Source organism: Hyaloscypha bicolor (assembly GCF_002865645.1).
Source record: "Hyaloscypha bicolor E unplaced genomic scaffold K444scaffold_53, whole genome shotgun sequence".
NCBI lineage: Eukaryota > Fungi > Ascomycota > Leotiomycetes > Helotiales > Hyaloscyphaceae > Hyaloscypha > Hyaloscypha bicolor.
The window spans coordinates 3,014,725-3,038,334 of record NW_020194555.1 but is presented as its reverse complement, the minus strand read 5'-3'; the positions used below and the strand labels follow the sequence as shown (position 1 = coordinate 3,038,334).

The window sequence follows — 23,610 nt, the reverse complement described above, 5'->3', positions numbered from 1 at the left end:
GCTGAAAAGCCCCAGCAGGTTATTGTTCAGATACCTCCTGGTACATTTATCTGTAAATTGATATGTTGAAAGGGTTGTATTGTTCGAGTTAGTCAGGAACATTGAGTTGCAAAGAAGCAATTGTAAATCTAGAACTCATCTTCATCGCAGACCTCACCACCCTTATATGTCCACATCGCAAAAGAAAGACCTTTTCTCGGATAATAACTTATTCTACTTATAAACACTATACTCGCTTGGCATTTTGTACAAAAAATTGATTCTGCCCATCTATCGACTCGAAAAAGTGCCCAAAAAAAGGTTGTCTGCTGTTGTTTTGGCCCATTAAGGATTCGAACCTTAGACCTTCTCCAGCCATGGCTTCCGCAACTATAACCCCCAAAATTGCTCGGGACCACCAGGGGCGGGCTGGTCATGAGTCAATCATGACGGGAAATAGAGGAAGAAGATAGGGGAGATGCGCCTCCACTGTGCCAACGTGCCTGAAGTTTGGGATGAAAGTTCGTTATTTTGCGATATACGACCGAAGCGAATCTAGTGAATCGGGGAAGTTGGCCAAGATTTGTTTTTAACTATCTCTGACTTTGTCTTCATGGGACATTAAGGCAGGGTAGGTTTCAGAGCGGAGAGGCATTGTCCCCTCCCCCCTTTTTTTTTATACAATCAAGGCCTGTAAAGACTCTAGTTTATTTGGAACACTGTTGAATGGATACATCAATTTCACGACTGAACGATTACTACTGTTATATTCTTAAAATTGCTCTTTGGTTCCGGGCTGTGAGTTGGGCAATGTTGTTGAGACGGAGCGAGCAGATCTCAAAACATGACAGAGCCTGGCTTCCTATTCAATTTGCCTCCGACGTCGGCTTCAAGTTCACTCATGTGCTTTGCTTTGCTTGCTTCCCAGAAATTAGCCGCTAGCGTGCGAGACGAAAGTCTCATTGAGGCATAAAAGAAGCCTCTTCCTCCACCTTCCGATCTTTCCTTTCACAGTACAACGTCCTTCGTTGTGTCCTAAGGGCTTCGCTGTGTCCCAAGACAACACATTAAACAAGACTTCTGTTCTTTCGCAATCTCTTCCACTCACAATAACTTCCTCCCAAGCTACCTTCGACCTCAATTCGCGTCGCGACCGTGTCACAAGGTAGAGGCATCGTCACAGACAGTTTGCCTTGCTTCTTACCACTGTTCCACCCCTACTTCAGCAACCCCCTGAACGATTCCAAGCCCTCAGAATGGGAGGCGGAGACTTCAGGAACGCTGGTAGCGAGTCTCTTGGAGACACTGCCGCGACTCTTGACGAAGCAGGCAAGGGTCAGCTTCCCTTCCCTGCTATGGAAGAGGTTAGTAAAGCTCTCGGGGAGGTCAGCAAGAGCAACCTTGTTCCGACGAAAGACGAAGTCACCAAAGGCATTGATGAGTCCGAACCCGAGAAAGTTGGTCCTTCACTCGGCGAAGGTGGAAAGGCAATGGACCCCTTCGGCAATGATACATCTCCTTTTCCTTCCTCCCGCCGGTACGTATAGGCACTCCAACTCCTATCACTCATCTAACTAATACCTCACAGGTACCCTTTCGACGAGAACGCAACGAGGGCGGATGCATACCGGTACTTGGATCGTATCAAGGCCGAGACCTTCTATCCCGCCGAGCCGGAGGTATTCAACCACTTTCTGGGCATTATGAAGGCTTCCAAGGATGGACGATTGGACACGCAAGGGGTTATTAGGCAAGTGGAGGTGCTCTTTGCTGGAAATTACACTCTTCTTGAAGGATTTAATGCGTTCCTGCCTCCGGGATACCATTGCGGAAGAGGAGAATGGCATTTTTGAGAGAGCGTGAGACAGAGACAATTGTGATAGACATTGCGTGGTTGTACTTGAGAAGGGAATGTACAATATCTCGCAAAGGCATGCTAAAGTGATGGGGCTCAGGAAGGGGCTGCATCTCGCTTGCTTTCACAACGCTAGTATCGAGACGCACAAATAATACCAAGCTCTTGTCATGAATTGCTCCCTTACCAGTCAGATTTTGCCTAGCTAGACTTGACGTCAACCGGCTTTAGCTCAACTCCTGATTTTTCTTACATCTGAAAATACCAAGAAAGAGACCTCGCAGCACCAACCCCATTCTTTCTCCCGAACTCGATCCCTAATCTACACTCCACACTCCTACCAACCCTCCAACCTTCCAAATCCATTATCAACGAAGCACCAGCAATAGCACCAACCTCTCCACATAACCCTATATTGCAACTCTCCAACCTTCAGCGTTACAAAAACCCCCTCCGCCTCTAGAAGATATAAGACAAGGCCATCACATTTTCCGCAGTACCACAACACCCGTCTTATATACCAACCATACGCCCACTGAAGAGGAGTGAGTACTGCGACATTGGCAAACCCTCAACTAAAACAAAGACAAAGAAAAAGAAAGGAACAAAGACACTAATTGGAACACGAGATGTTGATATTAATTGCCATTGCGCTCGCAGTCTCTGTTTCCCGAGTAAACAATTAGAAACTATTTCATTGAACCTAGTAATCCAAAGAAACCAGATCGGCCGGCAAGATTCGATCAATCACTTGACGATAGAGCTAGGTCTGACAAATGCAGCAATTCTGCGTTGAAGGATAAGTAACGCTGGGTAATGTGTCAAACCCTTTTAGAACGATGATGAACATTAGTCTCCCTCATGTTCCATTTGTGCTAAACCTCGGGAGGGGGACTATTAGTCCTGTCCATAAATCCCGTGCATCGTTAATCTCTGCCTCCTTTCTCTATCGCCTTGCACAGAACAAAAGACCACATATTTATAGAGTCCGTTGTGAAAAGAGGAAAGGAACCCAACCAGGCTTTCCATTGTGCCATACCAATACCTATAAACCTATTACAAATTTGCCGTCCGTCGTCAATCATCCCTACTTCAAGAATTTACTTCTCAATCCCGATACTTCACATCCCCCTTAACATCCTGCCCGCCCAAGCTCTCCCAAGGTCCACTCTTGTAGGGTGGCGGTGCCTGTCTTCCATACCCTACCACATCCGGGCTCTCTCGGCCCCCACTCATCTTAACATCATCGGCGAACCTGCCCTCCCTCGCCTCGCGCTCCTTCCAGTTCAGTTCCTCTGTCTTCTTAGCATTACTATAGACACCACCATCGCCACCGCCCACCACCAGATCACCGCCTCCGCGCATCTTGCCGACCACCATGCCTTTCGCCACGGATTTGACGATAGCTTTTCTTGAAACGCCTGTGGCATCGATGTACACTAGTCCGACGTTCTTAAATCCTCCTCCTAGAGACTTAGAAATCTCTCCAGCTTCCGGTCCGAATTTATGCGTAACGACTGTCGTCGCTGCTGTAGAAGTTGAGGCTAGGATATTCCGTCCCGCTTGGTCAACACCATCAGCAATGGTAGAGAAAGCCATCAAGCTCTTATTCAGCAACCCCGGCTTATAATCCTCAATCGGCTGGCCATCTGGCCCAATGCCCCTCTTGGCCCTCTGATCCGCGCCCTTCTTCGCAAGCGTAGCACCAAGATTCTGCGCATACTTCTGCACCTGGCCTACAGTCTTGGCGCTCAGGCCCGCGGCGCCTTCAGAGAAGGTATGAACTTTTCTGATCCTAGCGTGGGTCGTGGGCGTGAAGGTCACGGGCTTGGAGCTGGGCTTGGTTTTCTGGGTGAAGTTGTCGGCGGAGGATTGGAGCGTTTTGGAGACGTAGGTGGAGGTTGTGACGATTAGGCGGGATGCCATGGCGGCTTTGGAGACGAGGGTCGAGTTGCGGTAGGCCGGGTGCATGGCCATTTCTAGATAGGCTGCAGAGGCAGGTGCGACGCCGATGTTCATGGAGCCATCAGAGGGGAGGGTGATTTCGACGGGGTCTGGGGATGTTAGTGAGACTTGAAATGGAGTGAGAAGTATGCATACCTTTTGAGCCAGCCTGCATCTTGCTGTCTTCTACCACATGGAACCCATCCCCAAGTTCGCCCACAACACTTCCATTCTCCTCGTCAATGAGGACGATTTGTCCTCCCGCGTGAGAACTTGCGCTACCGGTGACATATGCCTCTCCTGGCTTGAAAGTAGAGGGGTCATATGGGGGAATGGGCATATTTGCGCTTTTGGTTCTCCTTGATTTGGGACGAGCGGATTTTGGCGGTGGTGCGCGCTCGAGAAAAGCGGTACATTGTGCCAAGATTGTCTCGAATGTGTCGACATCTTCTTGAGATACTTTCCCTTGGCCTATGCCCGGGAACTCTATTCTGGTAAATGCGCCATTGTCGTGACCTATATCCCACCGGGGAATGAGGTAGCTGTCAGGTGGTTGGTGGTATATTTGCGTCGTTGCGGGCAGAGGGAGGTCGAGCTCCGGCGGAAGATGGAGGTGGAGATAGAAGTCCTCTTCCGGTGTGGCAGATTGAAGATCGGCATTAGACAGGCCAGAGAAAGGCGAGGAAGTTGGGACCATCAACAGTGATAATGTCTGTGGTCCTGCCGGCGTGAGGCACTCTTCTTTGCCGTTTTCGATGTGGTATGCATTGATGCCGTTGATGGCATACAAAAGCTTCGGGTCCTACTCAAGATTAGTCGTGAGTTCCATGATGGTGGGGACTGGAGCGGCCTAGCTTACATTGTGTCCTGAAGCCATGGTATTTGATCTCGTGAGCCTCCAAACGAGCTGTTGGAGGCGCAATTGAGTGAGGAGAATGAAAGAGACCACAACCACGAGATGGATTGTAAGCACAAGAACAGGGGAGAGAAGAAGAATGAGAGCTCCGGACGATCTTACCGTCAGGCTGGTGGGCCATCTCTCGGCGGTTATCGATGTATCAGAATAGATCCTTAGGCGCTCAAACGATGTTGGCCAAGACTCTGGAGCCAATGACGTACATCGCGCGCAAGCCACCGGCGTGTAAGGTTCAGGGTGTGGCTGTGCAAATTTTTGGTTTGATCTCAAACATAGTGGGGTCGAACACGGCCGACGCCCCTCAAGGTGTGGAGGCGATCATTGAAACCGGGTCGAGTCCGGTCCAAGAGATGTCATCTCTGACCAAGATTAGGGCTTGGACCAGTGCTTGAAGTTTGCTCGAATTTTGCGGGAAGAGCGAGTTGTGCAGCAGGATACACAGCTCCCGAGGACTCGGCGAACAGAAGACATTCGAAGGTTAGAGTTGTACCTGTGCCAAGAAGTACTTCTTACAGCTCCCGACACAACGAGTACTTCCTTCCATGTTCCACTCTCAGGGGCAATCGGAAGATTTCTAGCCTAGTACCTCGAATTTGTTCCTTACAACTGGAGGCGAGTTCGTGAGAGTTGATCCATCACTCTCCATCTCATAATCCCAGCAGCGGAGGAGAGCGAAATGCATGTAACCCCCTTTACATCCCTTAAGCAAACACGATTAGTGGACACAAAGCTGTCCTGACCCGTAGGACCTCACTCTCGAGGTGCTAATGGCGGCGAGCGTCTGCAGTGCGTTTGTTTTTCGGAATCGAGGGCAGACGGCAGCGAGCAAAACCTGGAACTGAGGGAATGTGATCGAACAAACCTGGCCCACAATCTGGCATCAAAAGAAAGGTTGCAGAGCGGGGTGAATGTCATGCATTCTTCTCAGAAACAGGATAATTGCTTCTCCAATAACAAGCGCTGTACGTGCGTGGGATTTCTCGAAGCGATGACTTCGGCCAACGACACATGCCTCACTCCTCCTCACATTAGTGTCAGAGGCGGAAAGCCGTGCCTCTGAACCGAGGCCGAGAAAGTACTGGGAGTCTGGGAGAAGGACTTCCGATCTCCTGCTCCTTGCCTTGCGAGTCATGGTCGGCGCCACGAAACACGTCCAGATCGGAGCACATACTGTGTAAACTGTGCGGGTTCTGGGCGTGTACTGTACCGATACCTCATGGGGGGCTGCTACAATACGTGTGGTGGCTGATCCATATCACATCGTGAGTCGTGACGAGGGGGGGCATTGACGCGGGTATTGAGAGATGTCGCAGTTGTGTACAGTACTCCCGACTCATGGTGAAGGGGACTTCCGAGGACACTGAATCAGGAATGTCTCTCATGTACTTCGGCAGCCGGGCAGCCGGACAACTGGAAATCCAGCAGTGCGTTAGTGCAGCTGCTGCGACTGCCCATGCGCTGCACGGATATGATCATATGGGCCGAAAGTGGACGGAAGAATGAGGCCGTTCCTCTTCTCAGGGAAGTTCCACAGGCAGTGAGGCGGTGTCGTACGTAGAACCTAGTACTGTACCTAGTACCTAGTAACTTAATGTACTCATACGGACGGAGGTACCTCGAAAGGGGACTTCGCGGGATACCCGATGCGTTTATGCGTAATTCGTGGGTAAGGGAGCCGTGGGAGTACTCCCTGAGTGTGTGCAGAACCGCAGAAGCTGCAAATGGGGCCCTTGTCGGGCCGCGGGGAGGCCCAATCGCCAAGCGGAGGAAGTGCCGAGTGCCTCCTCCACGCGACTCGTTCCGTTCCCTGCCTCTGATGAGAATATTAATGGGAACTGCGATGCCTCCAGGCTCCGAGCAGCAGGGCGCAGCAGGGCAGAGCAGAGCAGAGCAGAGTAGATAGAGCAGAACAGAGTAGATAGCGTAGATAGAGCAGAGCCGAGCCGAGCAGAGCAGGCGTCCCTCCTGTCTGCACTCTGCGCTCTGCGCTCTGCTGTCTGTTGTGCTCTCTGTCTGTTGTCTGTGCCCGAACGAAGAGCTGCTTCCCCCTGGATGGATTATTGTATCCCAATCATCCCTGGCCCTTCTTTGGCCCTTCCCCCGGTCCCAAAGTAGAAGACAACCACAAGAACCGCGCACTGCGACTGGCGGGCTTCACCATCACCAACTCCAACTCCAACTCCATTCTCCTCTCCCCTCCCTCTCCTCCTCTCTTCTCCTCCTCTCCTTTCCTCGCCTTGTTCTCGTTCTCCCACTGCTTGTCCCCCCCTTCCCCCCCCCCCCGACGTGCCGCCCAGCCTAGCCGACTATTCCCATCTCGCCAGACTTCAGTCCCGCTCCCGCTCCCAGGACCAACCCGTGTTGCACCTCTCATCACACCGGCCACGGCCCTCTCTAACCCAGACTCCTGCTCCGGCTTGCTTGCTCTTGCGCTTGCAGACCAAACCGCACACCAACACCAACAACAACAACACACATTGCATCCCGACTTCGCATCAACACAAACATTGCCTCGCCTTGCCCTGCCCGCTACTGCACAAGTCGCTCTGTCATCTGTGCCCCCCCAGCCTGCTCTCGCGCGTCCAATTGCCGTACGTCTGGCGCTGCCGCAGACTGGATTTCCGCACTTGAGGTACTTGTGCGGCGACACGCATCACAGCATCCTGGTTGGCACACAAACATCACTGTCGCCGTGCTCGACACACCTGGTAGAGACCCAACCAACTACTCTCTCCTCTGATCTCTACTGCAGCGACCCCGTTTCCCAGCTACCACTCACTGTCCACTCCTAGCTCCCTGATGGGCACGACCGCTCTCAGCGACCTCGTTGCAATCCGCCTGCCAGAGCTCTCTGCCATCCAGTCCCGGGTCTCTTAAGACCCCCCAACCGCCACGATTCCCTCCCCGCACTCTCTCGCCGCGATCCTTTCGCCTTCTGCTCCGCCTGAAGATTCGACTGCAGGTGGTTCGCGCTCTTCTACCCCAAAGCGCACTCACGCAGAGGCTTTCTCCCCGTCCGATCAACCTTACCTTCATTCCGGGTCGCCCTCTCACCACCGACCCAATATTGCTTCAACCGGGGAGCCGAACCCCGGTGCTCGGGGCGCCGATGACGGGAGTGCTGGAGTTATGAGAGGCGGCTTCGACGAGAAGAAGCCTCAAAAAATGGTGCGAAGCTCTATAGCTTGCGCGCGTTGTCGCAGGAGCAAGGTGAAATGTGAGTAGACTCGTCAATCCACTCGGTTGTTTGTGCAAAAGTCGAAAATTAATTGCCGCCATGCTTGACGTGGTTGCAAGGCTAGCAATTGAGCAAACTATCCTGAGACTTCAGACGATTCCCACTCACGCCTTCCCATCTACACCTAAACGGATACATTTTATTTTTGAAAGATAACAGCTGCTAACAAGCCCCTAGGTGTCAATAATGGTGTCCATTCTATATGCAAGGCCTGCGCCCAAAGCAACAGAGAGTGTACGTATCCTATTGCAGGATCGACGCCCGCGCCAAAGCGATCCGAAGCTCCAGTTGGAATAAAACAAGAAGGTGATGCCGGTGAAAGCAAGAAACGGATCAGAAAAGTCGAGGACACTGGGAGGAGGAATAGCTCGCGCGCAGGAGATGATGCGTTAGAATCACCAATTCTGACGAGGAAAGTGTGGGACGAGCTATATGAAATATTCAAGCTTCACTTTTCTACGGAAATGCCTTTCCTTCACCCGCCAACCTTCAGAAATCGGATGCGTCAAGCAGCGTTCCCGCGAGATCCTTCGACTACAACTGCGGATTTGGAAGAGGGAAGGGTACTTCTGCTGGGTGTCTTGACACTCACTGCAAGGTTTCACAAAGGCCTCGTTGCTCATCACTCTCCGAGCCAGGAAGATCCGCTTGCTGCTAGCGAGTACTATGCCAATGCTCTAGCTATTGCTTTTGGACCAACAATTCGGAATCTCACCAATCCTTCTCTGGAGAGTATCCAGGCATTGCTGATGCTTGGCCTTTATGAATGGGGGCAGACGAGAGGGCTGAGTGCTTGGTTGTATATTGGAATTGCTGTGAGGTTGGCCCAATCAATGGGGCTAACATACGAAGATGATCTCAACGACGTGGGCCTCAGTCGTACTGGCACAGATTCACATAAAGCAGGCGCACCCAAAACTTCCGCTTCCCCTCGAGAAGATGCTATCGATAAGGAGGTCCGGAGGCGCACTCTTTGGAGCTGTTTCATCATGGACCGTATGCTCGCGGCTGGAAAATACAGGCCAACCATGATGGCCGTGAATAACCTTCGGGTTCAGCTTCCGTGCTCAGACGACCAGTTCTTGTTTGTCCACAATGTTCAAACGGGCTTCTTGAACTCAGATTGGCTAAAGCCCAAATCTGCCGAGCAACATGCATCTATCAATGACGACGGAGTATTGAGTAGATACATTCGATTGGTTGAAATCTTTGGGAGACTATCTGAGTGGAGTTATGCTGGAGGCCGGAGGACCGAGGAACATCCTCCTTGGGATGAGGCCACTGAATTCTTCAGGTTGCGCCATGAGTTGCAGAAATTCCATGATGCATTGCCATCCAATCTCACGTTAACGGAGGCCAATCTGTCCGCCCACATCGAGAAACGGAATGCGACTACATATGCTTCTCTGCACACTCTCTATTCCCTCTGCCTTATTATGCTGCACCGGGAGTACATACCATTCATCCCGCTTCGCTGCAATAAGCCTTCTGGCCCATTGGATGAGCCCACGTTCCCCAGAGAAAAGTTTGAAATCCCACTTGGATTCTGGGAGGAAAGCGCCGATCAAATAATGAAAGCATCGAGAGACATCATTGACATTGTCTCTACTTGCCAAGATAATAATTTCCTTCCAGAATCACCTCAACTCGGCTTCGCAGTTTGGCAAGCAGCCTTCGTCTGTCTTTATGCGACATACTTCCCCCAGATGGACGAGCAGCATCATTTGATTCCGAGAGACACCCTCTCTCCCAGCCCCGATGTCAATGTCAATTCGAATAAGGGTCTCGCAGGGCGCACCAAGAAGATTCTGAGCGATATGGTGCCACGACTAAGGATGGTAAAAAGGTATCTCAAGTCCATTGACAAGATGAATATTTACTTTCATGATGTTCACCGTACCTACTGCGTCAAGTGGAGACGCAAGCCATACCCTGGCGGTGGCTTGGAACAATACAAGCAATTTGAGAAGGAGCTCAAGGAGTTCGGGGACCTGAGGGATCCTGATCAGACCATGGCATCAGATGGCTCCGAGGCACGCTCTCGAGCCAGTACGAATGACATCCCTGGAAGCAGTGTCAACGGGGAGCCAATGCAAGGTGTGGAGGCCGCTCCCCAGAGATCGAATGGCGCTTGGGCTGCCGTCAACGCCGCTAGTCCTCCCGTCGAGGCAGACGAACGGCCAAAATACGGTCATGGGCCTTACCCATATGGGACTCCTTACCAGCAGCCCTCCAATCAACCCTCCAATCAACCCTCCAACGCACCATCTCTCGTTTCTGCATCCAACGGCGACTCAACTTCCGGTCTCAACTCCCCTTACGGCAGCAATCAATCTCAGTTACAGCAACGCTACCAGACCAACTCCACTCAGCAACAACCACAAATCTCAAACTATCCTGCCATGGCCCAACATACCATGGCGCCACCAAACACGCAACAAGAACCATCCGATATCGGCGGTTTCGAGGGTTGGATCGAACCTATGGAGAAAGTACGCATCGGACTCATGGACGATTTCGGTCAGCAGGCTGTTGGGGAATTTTGGGGGGTAGATCCCGCGGCCAACTCAATGAATTATATGCAAACGGTGTGGGCACAGCAGCCGCTTGGGGCTGGGGCTGCATGGTAGATTCGATCAGTCAAAAGGAAGAGCGTCAGAAAAGTGCCGCGTTCCACATCTTCATTTCAGGATCTCAGTCAGCTGGCGGTGTTTTGGCGAGATTGGGGCAAGGCGTTGTGTGTTGTGATTGAAGGTGGGAGTGGAGGGATAGGAAGGCATTTTGCTTGCATTTTCGTGCAGGCATGAATGGAAGGGAAGGGATGGGATGGGGGCTCGGATTTTCAAAAGAAGGACTGTCAGTTGTGACGGCGCCTTGGGGGATTCAAATAGGGTGGGTTTGCTCGCTTTCTGGTGAAAAAATGTTTCCCTGCTGAGAGTTAAGATTGATTGTTTTGAACGAAATGCGTCGGTTGAGTGATGTAGGAACGTTTGAGAGGAGGACATGTCCGTTAAGCAGGTAGCATAGAAGTCAATCGCTCTCTCGACTCAGAAAACCTGCAGCGCTCCCTCCCTCCACTGTCCTTCCTCATCCTTCAAAGCCGTCATTGAGAATCATGCGTCTTAGATCGATGAGTAACGGGAACCGCGCTCTTTCCTCGCCCATTTCATCACGTTCTGTAAAGCAGGGAAGGGAGCCTGGAGATAGCGGTGCTAAGCCAGCTTCTTCTCCTTTTCGGATACCAAGCCCCCCCTTTTTTATTTAGCGAAGACAGGCGAATACCTACCAGCTACCCGCGCGAACCCAAATCACGTCACCATAAGGTAGGTACAGGGAGGCATCGAAAACTTGGCTTACACAGCCAGTGTCACAAAATCGAGTGAACACTATGAGTGATGTGTGTGCCTGGGGATCCGTGCTCCGAAAATCCATACTTGCTGAATGGATGTAATCTTACCAGAGCTGATGCAGCCTTGGATCGATGTAGCAAGAGGAGTCGGGAGGAGATCAAGCAGAAGATCGTTTGAAGTAGAAGAGAAGAGAAACGTAATTGCAATGTGCGACGCACGACGATGCTATGTGTAACTGTACCTCACAAGTATACACTAATTCGACTCGTGACCTCCATCTTCTGTCGCCTCACTCATCATCCATCCACTTCTCACTCCCACTAGACGTCAAACACATCAAAAAATCACCATTTTCTGCCCGTCCTCTCCTTCCTACCTCCTCTGCTCTTCCCCATCCCCACAAACACTACCCGCAACATGATATTTCATTACCACCCGCACTGATGCTCGTCCACTCGCCCACTAATTCGTCTCACTCCACCCCACCCAACTCCTCGGCATAACCCTCCAAATCTTCACCTCCCCACTGCGTAAATCATCTAGCTTAAAGCTCTCAAGCTTCACCTTCTTGCTTTCGCGTCCCTGCTCCCACGCCCTCACCTTCTTCTTGGTGCCATCCCACTCCGCAACCACACCCACATGATCCGGCTTCCCAACCTCCACGCTATACTTCGCGTGCATCGGTCCGTGCTTACCCTGGAACTTGGTATTACGCAGCGTGATGATATCGCCGGGGCGGATCTCGTCGTTCTGCTGCGTGGAGGCGTTGGCCAGGTTGCCGTAGACGACGGCGCCGTAGGCGCGAGTTCCGACTGGCAGTAGGGCGTTGGTGAGCGGTTTGAGAAGCTCTTGGATCAGGCCTTGTGGGGTGCCGTCTCCAACGACGGTTTCCTTGCGCGAGTGGACAGCTTCGGAGATGCGGCGGCCGAATTGCTCGTGTGCTTGTTCGAGCTGGTCTTGACGTTGGCGGGACGGTGGTGGGTCGTGTCGCTGCTCGAGTTTGATGTCCGATGGGTTTTGGGCATCAAATTGAGCAGTCACGATGGTTTGAGAGTAGTCTTGGAAGAGGATGGAGAGCTCTTTGGCGACTATTGTTTTGCTGCCTCGCTTGGATGAGGAGTCGTCAAACTCGAGGAGGATGTCTTTTCTGTTCTGGAAGACAGGTGGAATTCCACGGGGTTGTGTCCACCAGAACGAACTTGGACCAAGGTCAACATCGTTAGCCACGAAGCCGGAATCCATAGACATTCTGCCGAGCTCGACTGATCTTCGTGCATTGTTTGTTGGGCGAGAGGACCCGACGTCAAGAGATTGGCGAGTCGTTGGAACTGGTCTGCTTCCTGACGGTGGGGCGTCACGGGGAGGGGCCGGTGGAACTGGTCGATCTTGAGGCGGCGAAGCAAATGTTCTAGGCGGTGAGGCGGAGTATAAATCCTCTTCTGTTCTTTCAACTCTAGGCATCCCGCCTCCAGGAGCAGGTATGCCAGTAGTGTACTTGAACGGGTCATATTCGTCATCGTCATTCTCCCATGGAGCCACCATCTTGCCAGGGGGCGGAGGTGGTGGAGCAGCCCTTGGCATATCCGCCGATTTCCTCGTATTGGGAGGTGGTTGCGAAGGCAAAGGAGGTGGAATTGCACGTGGAGCGGCAGATGGCGGGAGAGGCGGGGGCGCGGACGAAGGAGATATGACCGGCGAGCGATCCTCAACAGCCTTCAACGCATCTTTGTGCGGTGCCGCCGAGGCAATATCTGTATCGTAATCACCCTCGTACTCGGTAACCTCTTCTTCGCTTTCCTCTTGAGCTGGACGCGAAGGAGGTGGTGGAGCACGTTGATCACCAGTGGATGTGCGACTAAGAGGTGCAGCAGCTGGAGGAGGTGGGGGTGGAGCTCGATTTTGCGGTTGAGGTGCAGATGCTCCAGGAATTGGTGGAGGAAGTCGACTGGCACGCTTGTTGTTTAAGCCCGGCGTTGTAGGAGAAACGGGAGATGCTTGATCTGTTCCAAAATAAGATCCTCGTCTGAAATTAGGAGACTTTGGCGAACCTGGCGCCTCCGATGGTCTAGGCGGAGCACGAGGCGCTTCAGCTGTAGGAGTCGCCACAGTGATAGTTTGAGCACGCTCAGACATCTCATCATCCGATTCGGATCCAGCACTTGGAGACATCGGGACAGCAGGAGTAGGTCGTGCTACTGAAGTTAGGGTCATAACCTGCAAAAGGATATTTTGCGGACTTACACTCTTTTGGCACGGGTGGTGGTGCTGGCCTTCCACCTGGAACAGGCGGAGCACCTCCCTCTTTCGATGGGACCACTTCCTCGACATCCGGTAGCTCATCTGCTGGACGGGACCTCGAAATAGGGGTCTTCTCTTCTTCGAGCTCAAGCTGCTTGTTCAGCTCCTCGGGGCTCCGAACTCGAGACAAACCAGGCATTGGAACAGGGGGAGCGCGGGAAACTGGGGAGGTTTCCTCAGTTCCGTACTCTGTTGGACGTTTATCGCTGGATGTCGTAGACTTCTTCTTTTTCGGCGGTGCTCCAAGTCCAGGCATTGGCATACCGCCGGCGGGGCCAAACATGCCATGCATACCCATACCGCCGCTCATCTTCGCCATTCGTGCTCTCAGTTCCTCCTTTCGCCGCACTTCCGGATCAATGTCGTCCTCTTCATCTTCACCTCCCTCGTCTTCTTCTCCTTGAGGCTCCTCTTCTTCGGAAGCTCCCTCTTCTTCTCCAATATCAAGTTCGCGGGAGGGGGGCGCTGCAGCGCGCATGGGTATCGTTGGTGGCCGAGATCTTGGTTTTTCATCGCTGTCATCTCTTCCAGTCGACATATCTTCCGGCTCCTCGGTTGTTTCACCAGCCCCAGACATATCTGCTTCATTACCGTCGCCAAAAGACTTTCGAGGATGGAGTCCCGGGGTTGTAACAGCACCCCTTGAAGATTTACGTTTTCTTGGGCCTTCTACTTCCTCTCTCACAGAATCCATTGAAGGCTTGGCAGCACTTTCTCCTGTGACATTGCTCTCCAGAGGAGTTGCGTCTCCCTCTTCGTTGCCTTCTGTGTGGCCATGCGATTCGGTCCGCTTTTTGGTAGGTGGACGCTTAGGCTTTTCCTTCTTCTGTGCCGCTTCCGCATGCCGACTTGCCTGTTCCATTTGCTGCTTTTGAAGAAGAGCAATTCTTTCCTTCAGACTCGTAGGCTTTGGCTGCTCTTCCTCATCGCCATCATTAGATGTTGGGGCTAATCCGGCTCGTTCCGCCAACTCCTGATCTTCTTTCTCCCTCGCAGCTATCTCTGGGTCCTCTTCACGCCTATAGATCTTCTGCGGGGGCGGATCGCGAGCTACAGGTACATACGCATTTTTGCTCGGCGGTGGTGCAACGAAAGGCTTCTTGATGAAGTTATTCGATCCCCCAGAGCTCAACCCACCAGGCTTGAACGGCGCGACTGGTGGAGCCGCCTTATTGAAAGCTGCAATACGGTCTCGGAATGAGCCACCACTCGGCTTGTCAGAAACAGGCGGGGGCTCGGTTTTCAGACTGGATGCAGTCGGCTTGGCAGCTGGTGGCGGGGAGATTTCTGCAGGCCTCGAAAATGGCGGAGATGTAGCGGCTTGAGGCTTGGGAGCTGATGGAGGTGGTTCTCGTGTAGCTGGGAGCTCATGGATTGGCTCGGGCTCGGGCTGTGGCTCTGGTTCCGCCTCTAATTCATATGCTTTTGGGACAGGCTCAGCTGGTAGTTCGGCATCTCTCTTTGGGCGTGTCGTTCGAGCAGGCCTTGGAGGGGCCGTAGGCTCGTACCTCTCCACGAAGTTCTTAGGAAAGATACCCTCCTGCTTCACTCCCGAGGCGTCCACATATTCCCCCGCATACCAATCATCATCTTCCTCCTCGGTAACTGTGATTATCTGCCCATTCGGGAAGTGGAGGTCGTCGTCATGAGGAGAGGTGTATTCGAACACGGCCTTGACTTTGAACGGCGGGCTTGACATCTTGAGCGTGCTTGGGAGCAAATTGTGCTTTGACAAGCTTGCTCAGCCTGCTGCCTATGGGGGGGTTGATGGAGAGAGAGCCCGGAGGCAGCTCTGGCACTCGGTTTGACGTTATTCGTAAATTGGGCTGTGTGCAACGGTACGTAATGCCACAGTATGTGCTGCCGTATAGGCCAGGGAAGCAGAAGTGCGATGTGTAGGAGAGCGGGGCGTTGTGTATCTAAACGTGCTAGTCTACGTCAGCGCATGAATGGTGATGGGTGAAACGGCTTTTGTGAGAATGGACAATTATTCAGGCCCGTCAAATACCAGAATTGCAGCAGTTTACCAAGCGAAGCGTTCAGACGGCGTTCAAGTTGAAATTATAAAACCGCTCGCGAGTTTAAGAGAGCAGAGGAGCCTTGGCCGCATCACACAGCTCGGAACACAGGCGGTGGAGTGGTAAAGGTTGTTCCGGCTGAAGTGGGACGCGGCGTAGATGGGCGAGCAGGGGTGTCATCGCTTCTGCTCACTCCGACTTTCCCGCATCATTTCGAATGTTTGCCTCCGGGTTCAGTAATACAATAATCTTCGAATTGACGCGTTTGTGGACACGTCTCCTTCTTCAATAGATGGTCACAGACCATTCTATTCCACGGTAGCAGCCATGGCGACTGCCAAGCAGCCCAAGTCCATTCTGAAGAAGGCGTCTTACCCCGCCACAACATCATCGAAGGAAGATCGAGACCGCGAGGTAGCTCTGTACCATGCAAATCTTATCCAGCAACGCAAAGACATCGAGCTCAATATCTTCTTTTCGACAGAGACACTCATAGATTACCCTCTTGCGAAATCACCATACGATGCCTCGAATCCATCTCCCACCGATGCAAAAGAATTCAAGCAGTTCCTCCGACCCTTTCAACCAACTGACTACGATGAGTTGATTCACGAACGCAATACCAACGAGAAATGTGGCTACACTCTATGTCCGAATGCTCGAGTGAAGGATGGCAGTGGGGGCAAATACAGGATTCTAGGGACGAATGGCAAGGCGAAGGACTTCAGAGTTGTGGAGAAAGAGGAGTTAGAGAAGTGGTGCTCAGAAGCGTGTGCCAAGAGAGCTCTATATGTGAGGGTACAGCTGAGTGAGAGTCCAGCTTGGGAGAGGGACGCTGCTGGATCGACGGTCAATATTGATCTTCTGGACGAGCCAAAGTCTGCGGAAGGCGCTATTGCTGAAGGCTTGGAGAAATTGAACCTGGAGGGAGGCAAGGCAGTCAAGCAACAGGATGCTGCAGATCTAGCGTTAGAAAGGGGCGACACCGGTCTGGCGGCCAAGAATGGTCTGGTGGACGTGAACATCCAAGAGAAAGAAGTTCAGAGGCCTGCCCAAGCTCCATCTTTGGATGATCTCAGTGGGAGGGTGGATACGATGCATCTGACATTAGAAGGACACACACCTGAGTTTGGCAGTCGACGACAGAGACGCCATACTGAAGATTTAGAGAACGAAGAAGATCCAGATACGGATTGGAGGATGTAGTCAGAGGATCGGCGTTTACGGGTTTTGATTTAGAGTGAGAACTTATGATACCCATATTGCAAGATTTCCATAAAAAGGAAATGAAAATCCCCCCAAGATTTCGTTTTCCAGCGTGTTACGTTGAGCAGTTTAATTGTAGGGCAAAGGGACCTTAAATCAATTGTTGCTCTGAGTATCTTGATCCTTGCTGGTTGGTCGCGTACTCAGGAATCAATCCGGCAGAGGTTCACATAGCAGGGAAAAGAAATTGGCAATCAAGCGTCATCTCCAGAGGAGAATCGGCGACACCTTGGGTGGAAAATGTCTCACATTGACCTAGTATGCACAACCTGCCATGAATACGCCGTGTAGCAACCAGATTCGTGCCATTCCATCCATACCCATCTCGCTGCAAATGACTCAAACCTATGCACGTGGAGGACGATCGTTGAATCTGCGGGGACGCTCGACGGTTTGTTGTTGGGAGACTGGGACGACGTTTACTGGAATAGAATCGAACTGTGAAATTGTCAGAACCTGCTGACTCATTTTGGTCGTCAGAGAACATACACCAAGGCTCTTGAGGAGATCCTTTGTCTCAGTATCCACCTCCAGTCCGTTCTCGTTCTGAGTGAAGTCGAGGGCAGAAACTTCGGGGACGTATTGATCCTTTCGCTCACGCTCTTCTTCTTGGAGCTTGAAGGAGATACCACGGACGGGACCACGTTGAATACGTTTCATCAAATGTGTTGTGTAGCCAGCAATCTTTGAAATTGTTAGAAATTGAATCTGACCTTCTCCATAATATGCCGTCGTACCTTGTTGCGGAGACGCTTCGAGGCAATGATTGCAATCTCATCGCAGATTCTCTTGTTGGTCTCGAAATCGAGGGTCAACTTGGGGTAGTATCGCTCAATGATGACCTTGGCGGACTTCTTGACGGTCTTGGTACGAACGCGACCCATGATTGCGGTTGCGAGGGGTTGTCGAAATTGAAGTCGTCGATGTCGTTTGGAATTTCTAGAAAGTCTGGCGGTGGTGTGGGAGAGACTCGCTTAGATTCCACAGTGCCTTTGCTAGTGCCAAAATTTGAGTCAATCACGTGATCTTTGCCAATTTCAAATGGATCCCAAGACATTATTGACCCATTTGTGGTCTTTTCAACCCCATGGCCGCGAGTTGGCCCTTGACAATTGAGTATTCAAGATTTGGTGGTTGCGGCTTGTTCTGAGCAGTCTTCATCATTCCTCTCCTCCCTGGACATCACGCGCCCGGAATAATCAAGGATCTCATTCAACATCTTACTTCCGGTGTCCTCACTACTGGGAAAAAACAAATTCGTATCCCCAATTCGTATTTGATGACACCATTCCGAAAAGATGTTTACCTTCAATCGATTCCTACATCGCGCTTTCAAGCCCGCCCTCCCCCTCCCCCGCACAAACTCAGAACCCCTGCAATGCTACACGGTCCTTCCATCCATTGAAATTCTTGAATTTCACCATTACATCTTTTAGACGAAGCAACAAGCAATGGAACGAGCTACGAAGAGATCGTAAAACGCCAGAGCAATCAGACTTTTAGACAAGCTTCAAGGCGCTGTCATGGAAAGAACATGCTGTCATATGGATACTTGCCATTTTTTGTTCGGACTTAACTATAGCTTGGGGTGCGCAGCACATATTCTCTGAAGAGGTTCTGCAAAAGAGACCGAAAACAATACTTTTCCGCTTTGTAGAAGGGTGGTTTGAGTCAGGGAAACGGCTTAAATTGGAATCCAAGAAGGACAAGCCTCTTCAGAACGACGAGCCTTTTCAGAGCGACGAGTTTATTCAGAACGATGAACCCGAAGAGAAGACGTGGTAATCGAATCCGAACGAAGGCGGCTATTTGTGATTCGTTCTTTATGGGCCGTCTCAAAGCTTCTCTCCTACGATAACATCTCACAAACAACTCTCTCTACTGTATAGCAACAGTCACATTCGAACGTAGATCCGACAGCTCCGTCAACTGTAAGCTAGTAACTAGGTTCTCATTAACCCTTTTCACTGTTCACCTCCTTCCTTCACCGGCGTCGGATTATATCTTACAGGATTAATCACTTAGCTTAACTCTTCCATCAATTGGTACCTCATCGGAAGGCAATCCATAGGAGTTATCCAGGGGCGTTCATGGTTTGGCTATCGGGGGTTTTCCGGCGGTCGTTGAGGATCGGCCATAATCTCACATATATCGCGGTATGCATTTGAGAGACGAAATCAGGAGAGGGCATGTTTTTTTTCCCCTCCTTTCCGGAGCATATTCATATCAGTGTGTTATTGACTTTGAACAATAGAGAGGATGGCGTGCACATCCGGTGAATCACTGGAATCCAGTGCAATAGACTTAAGATAGTCCAATTTCCTAGCTTCAGGACAGAATTGCAGCTTGGGTTCGGAAGAGAAATGATTTGCACAATGGGCCATCAAGGTTCGGCGGTGTCTCAAAAGGACATCACTGGCCCGAAGATCGACTTTTCAACGGCCTTGACCAGCAGCCTATTCTTCTCTTCATTTCCGCCACCTTGAAGTGCCAATATCACCCAGGGTTGCCAAATAGTTGTGAAACAGAGGTCACCAATTTCGCATGCATATAACTCCTGCAACTACTGATCTCAAGCAGACTTGTACAGTACAACCCCGAAAAGTTGGAAAATTTCGGAGCGTGGGTGGCTTGGCCAAAATCTGCCTCGTAAGAAGCCTGTCGTGCTCCTGCGCACATGCTACACCTTTTGTTCGACACGGCTGCATATGTCTCACTTAGGCAAGGCTCAGCGTCACTCTCTTTCCATCATGTCATGATACTTTTCTCTGTCTGGATTTTGTCTGTCCACATAAAATTGAGCAGTCAAGTTGATCAGTCGATTTCGTGAGTGGATGGTCCAGCTCTGCTTTCAACATGCTCGATCCCCTCAAAGCTATATCGCTGGCCGGCAGCGTCGTACAGTTCGTGGATGTCAGCGCGAAAATCTTATCGAAGACTCGAGAATTGTCATTACATGGCACGACGCAAGAAGCCTATAATGTCGAAATTGTGATTCAAGATCTGCTAAGACTCTCCAAGAAGCTGAAAGATGGAGCCCAAGCGGCTAGTGCCATCCCTCAAACAGACGATGATAAAGCCCTGGAAGAGTTGTGCAAGGGCTGCATCAATCTCTCGGAGAGAGTGATGAAACGTTTGGATAAGCTGAAGTTAGGAGAAGGTAATAGTAAGCGACTTGCTTTCGTCCATGCGCTGAAGGGTGTATGGTCGCAGAAAGAGTTAGAGGTTGAAGAGGCTCAATTAGCTGCATATCGAAGTCAGCTAGAGTTCCATGTGTTAACATCTTTCAGGTGAGTTGTGATGTATGCTGTTTAGAGATATTCAATTGCCATCCACAATTCAGCCGTTCTCTTCTGACATTTTGAAGAGATCGATTCAACCTGGCAGCAGTATCCCAGAGCCCTGTTACTTCGGAGGAAGCTTTCCAACGTATCATATCAGCTCTGGCCAAGAATAGCAAGCTATTCGAGTCGTCCATCTTCAAGCAAACCAATACCATCACCCAACTTCACACAGAAGTCAAGGAAACTACGGTCAAGGAACATGAAAAAACTCGATCGATACTTCTAAAAGCTGTTCACGAAGTGGATGCAAGTAGGACGCCTTCTGGAACCACCAAACTTGACCATCCGATCAATCAGGAGCAAGAGTTGGAGGCCCGGCGGCGAGCTGAGGATCACATACTTCGCAGCTTGCGAATACCATCGATGTCGGAACGTTACAACCGAATCGTGGAGGCTCATGCTGCAACATTCCAATGGATCTTCAAGGATCCAGCTGCAGAAGACCGACCGTGGAGTAATTTTGCCCAATGGTTGAAGGACGGCGAGGGTATTTACTGGATCAATGGAAAAGCTGGGTCTGGTAAATCGACACTGATGAGATACATCTATGATCACAAACAGACCAAGGACCTCTTACGTGCTTGGTGTGGGGAATTGCCCCTCATAGTCGCCTCGTTTTTCTTTTGGACCAGCGGTGCAACAGACCTCAAGTCTCAGAATGGCCTGCTGTCTCAGAATGGCTTGCTGCGATCTCTTCTCCACCAGCTCCTTTCTCAACATAGAGACCTAATCCCTATCATATTGCCCGACCAGTGGCAGGATGAGTAGGTCTATTTCTCTAGGCGTCAGTTTCCTCTCCGTGACGTATCGCAAGTCGTTTCTGCTCTCATGTTTTCAGGGTGAATCTACGTGAGAGGCTGTTTCGGCTCTCTAATTCGTTCACAGTCAGAAAATGCTAATACGGAGATACTCCAGGTATGTCGAGCCGGTTGAATGGCGACAAGACTTCCAGTGGATCCGCGATATTCTTAGGCGAGCTTTTGATGCTCTTCGAACTCAGGACCAAACTCGCGTGTGCCTTTTCATCGACGGCCTCGATGAGTATGAATGCGACCTGGATGGAAGCTACGTTGAGATTATTTCTCTCTTCACCGGGTTGGCAGAGTCTGCCAATATCAAGATATGCATTTCGAGCCGTCCTTGGCTTGTATTCGAAGACGCTTTTCGACCCTCTCCGAGCCTTAAACTTCAAGACCTAACTTTCAATGACATAAGCGGGTATATCGATGACAAAATCAACGGGCACGAGAGGATGAGAGAATTACGCCAATTGCATGCGGAAAGCGCCGATAATTTGACCTTGGAAATCGTCACCAAAGCCTCTGGTGTTTTTCTCTGGGTTAAACTTGCTGTGAATTCACTCCTTGATGGCTTTACAAATCGAGATCATATTTCAGATCTCCAAAGACGACTTCGCGAGCTTCCTGCTGATCTCGAAAGCTTTTACAAGCACATCCTGATAAATCATATTCAGCCGTTCTATTACGAACAATCGTCACAGTATTTCCAGATTATGCAAGCCGCCAATAGACCAATTTTCAGAACTAAAGATTACTCTCGACCGCCACCTCCGCCGATTTCTCTCCTGATATTGTCACTGGCCGAAGAAAAGGATAGCGCAGTAGTCTTATGCCCACCAAAACAACTCCTGAGTTCCGACCACGTATCTTATCGCTGCAAAGAAATGGCCGCGAGGCTGAAGAGTCGATGCGGGGGATTGTTAGAGGTTCTTGAATTTGGTACGAAGGTTATTCAGTATCTCCATCGAAGTGTTCGAGATTTTCTTGACCTACCAAACACAAAACTCCTGCTTCTCTCTCGCACTCAGAAATCATTCAACGCGGACGAAAGCCTGTTGAAGGCGTGGCTTCTCCACTTGAAATATGTCACGCCCCGCCAACCATTGCGCACTGTTCATAACCATCTTGAACCAATTTCGCAGTTGGTTGAGGCTGCTCTCCAGCATGCCCGCTGGGCGATGGAGGTGACTGGCAACTCGTATGTTCAGTCTCTGGATGAATTAGACAGTATCGTCATGCATCGCTGGCAAGAAGAGCCTCAAGAGATTCTAACGCCGAGGGGAGAACTGTTGGATCTTCGAATTCTGGGAGCGCACTGGGCCAGTTTTATGAGATTCCGTCACCCAACCGACGTGCGCACGAGAACCAATCGAGACAATTTTCTAGCTCTTACACTATCGTTTGGCTTGACAGAGTATGTAAGAGAGAAGCTCAAATTGAACGGAGACAAATTGTTCAGGAAGCCTGGGCGCCCGCTACTCGACTACATTGCGTACTCAGATATGACAGTAAGTTCCGAGCTGGTGTCTCTCCTCCTGAAAAAAGGGGCCAATCCAAACGAGAGATTCTCTGGATGCAGCACTTGGCAGTACATGCTCGAACTTATTGAGGATCTCAGGATCTCAGAACCTTGGGTCTGTGCAGATGCTGATCATTATCGGAAAGAGTTGGCGGCCACTTTGAGATTGTTAGTCGAAAATGGGGCTCATCCAAACCTCCTCTGCACGCATATCAAAAATTCCCATTGCCCGAAAGAAGAACCCAAATACCATGCATACTTCTCGACACCTGCCACGATTTTCTCCCCGGGTGGAATGTCTTCCGACCCTGGGTTGGTTGAAGTGATCAAATCCCGCGGAGGCATCGAATACTTGGAGGTAGTCTCTCTTCAATCTACCGATTGGGATGACGCCGAGGCAGAAGCCATGAAAATCCAGCCTGGGGTACTTCAGCGACTGCAGACGGTTCTTAGGCTACGGAGATCGAAGAAGAGGCCAAAGAAAGGCAACAACAATTGGAGATCACGCCGAAAGGGACAATATCGAGCAAATCGGCCGCGATGATTGATTTGATGGCCTTGGTTAAGCTGGAATCAAGTCCGCACGCAAGGAAGTCAAGTCAAGTCAGATCAGTTTTGTGAAAGCCATGCATGCATGCATAGTCCAACAGCAGCTAATTTACAAATACCCGATAATACTCGATCTCAACTCAAAACTCGAACATTGCTCCTAGTGCGTATTGTCTCTGAGTATTTCCTCAGCCGATGCCAGCCGGGTGTACAAATTTACGGTCTTGAACTCAAGACTTCTAACCTTGCTATAACGGCCAGTCTCCTTTGCTTTCCTCTTACATCCGCGCCAATCGAATGAGTCGACAAATATTACTCCATCAACGTAGCCAAGGAGGTTGATTCGCTTAATTATTTCTGGATATTTGGCTGCCCGTTCCTCAGGGCGAAGAAGATCTCTCCACTTAAGTGGTTCTCGTTGTATCCCGTATTCAGGGACCTTGATATTTGGGATGCACATACCAACGTTTCCGCCTCCTGGTCCCCAGCCAATGGGCCAATTGTCGGACGGAAGTTTCTTCATTCGCATGTACA

General features: G+C 50.8%; 7 protein-coding genes and 1 pseudogene across 8 annotated transcripts; 4 read left to right on the top strand and 4 right to left on the bottom strand.

Moving 5' to 3' along the window:
* Positions 1–317: 317 nt before the first annotated feature.
* Positions 318–483, bottom strand: K444DRAFT_t14 (annotated as a pseudogene). Its single transcript has one exon. The product of its transcript is annotated as a tRNA-OTHER (tRNA).
* A 752-nt stretch (positions 484–1,235) lies between these two features.
* Positions 1,236–1,832, top strand: K444DRAFT_627739 (uncharacterized protein; the record flags this gene model as incomplete). The annotated part of the gene is made up of 2 exons (XM_024882841.1): positions 1,236–1,516; positions 1,568–1,832. The coding sequence occupies 2 exons, from the start codon at positions 1,236–1,238 to the stop codon at positions 1,830–1,832; spliced, it is 546 nt and encodes a 181-aa protein (XP_024739778.1).
* Positions 1,833–3,340: 1,508 nt separating this feature from the next.
* On the bottom strand, positions 3,341–4,655 carry K444DRAFT_474095 (uncharacterized protein; the record flags this gene model as incomplete). The annotated part of the gene is made up of 3 exons (XM_024872916.1): positions 3,341–3,888; positions 3,935–4,580; positions 4,638–4,655. Coding segments are annotated over 3 exons (1,212 nt in total), but the record flags the coding sequence as incomplete, so codon positions are not given.
* Positions 4,656–7,574: 2,919 nt separating this feature from the next.
* On the top strand, positions 7,575–10,562 carry K444DRAFT_524435 (uncharacterized protein; the record flags this gene model as incomplete). Its single annotated transcript, XM_024874353.1, has 3 exons — positions 7,575–7,862; positions 8,103–9,692; positions 9,735–10,562. Coding segments are annotated over 3 exons (2,706 nt in total), but the record flags the coding sequence as incomplete, so codon positions are not given.
* A 1,182-nt stretch (positions 10,563–11,744) lies between these two features.
* Positions 11,745–15,676, bottom strand: K444DRAFT_661918 (uncharacterized protein; the record flags this gene model as incomplete). The annotated part of the gene is made up of 3 exons (XM_024886639.1): positions 15,589–15,676; positions 13,524–15,508; positions 11,745–13,477 (listed from the first exon to the last, which is right to left on the bottom strand). Exons 2-3 carry the CDS (start codon positions 15,277–15,279, stop codon positions 11,745–11,747), a joined length of 3,489 nt encoding a protein of 1,162 aa, XP_024739775.1. The 5' UTR covers positions 15,280–15,508; positions 15,589–15,676.
* A 249-nt stretch (positions 15,677–15,925) lies between these two features.
* On the top strand, positions 15,926–16,804 carry K444DRAFT_525134 (uncharacterized protein; the record flags this gene model as incomplete). The annotated part of the gene is made up of 1 exon (XM_024874416.1): positions 15,926–16,804. The coding sequence occupies one exon, from the start codon at positions 15,926–15,928 to the stop codon at positions 16,802–16,804; it is 879 nt and encodes a 292-aa protein (XP_024739774.1).
* A 405-nt stretch (positions 16,805–17,209) lies between these two features.
* On the bottom strand, positions 17,210–17,748 carry K444DRAFT_627734 (ribosomal protein S17e; the record flags this gene model as incomplete). Its single annotated transcript, XM_024882840.1, has 3 exons — positions 17,210–17,302; positions 17,354–17,548; positions 17,602–17,748. 3 exons carry the CDS (start codon positions 17,746–17,748, stop codon positions 17,210–17,212), a joined length of 435 nt encoding a protein of 144 aa, XP_024739773.1.
* Positions 17,749–19,509: 1,761 nt separating this feature from the next.
* K444DRAFT_352566 (uncharacterized protein) lies at positions 19,510–23,154 on the top strand. Its single transcript, XM_024872109.1, has 3 exons — positions 19,510–20,154; positions 20,232–20,972; positions 21,124–23,154. Exons 1-3 carry the CDS (start codon positions 19,721–19,723, stop codon positions 23,069–23,071), a joined length of 3,123 nt encoding a protein of 1,040 aa, XP_024739772.1. The 5' UTR covers positions 19,510–19,720; the 3' UTR covers positions 23,072–23,154.
* The last annotated feature ends 456 nt before the right edge of the window (positions 23,155–23,610 follow it).

Bases quoted from the DNA above. Each gene is read 5' to 3' on its own strand.
- K444DRAFT_352566 (XM_024872109.1), top strand. From the start codon at position 19,721: ATGCTCGATCCCCTCAAAGCTATATCGCTGGCCGGCAGCGTCGTACAG. The intron at 20,155-20,231 runs GTGAGTTGTGAT...GACATTTTGAAG, and splicing joins CATGTGTTAACATCTTTCAG to AGATCGATTCAACCTGGCAG. The intron at 20,973-21,123 runs GTAGGTCTATTT...GAGATACTCCAG, and splicing joins CCCGACCAGTGGCAGGATGA to GTATGTCGAGCCGGTTGAAT.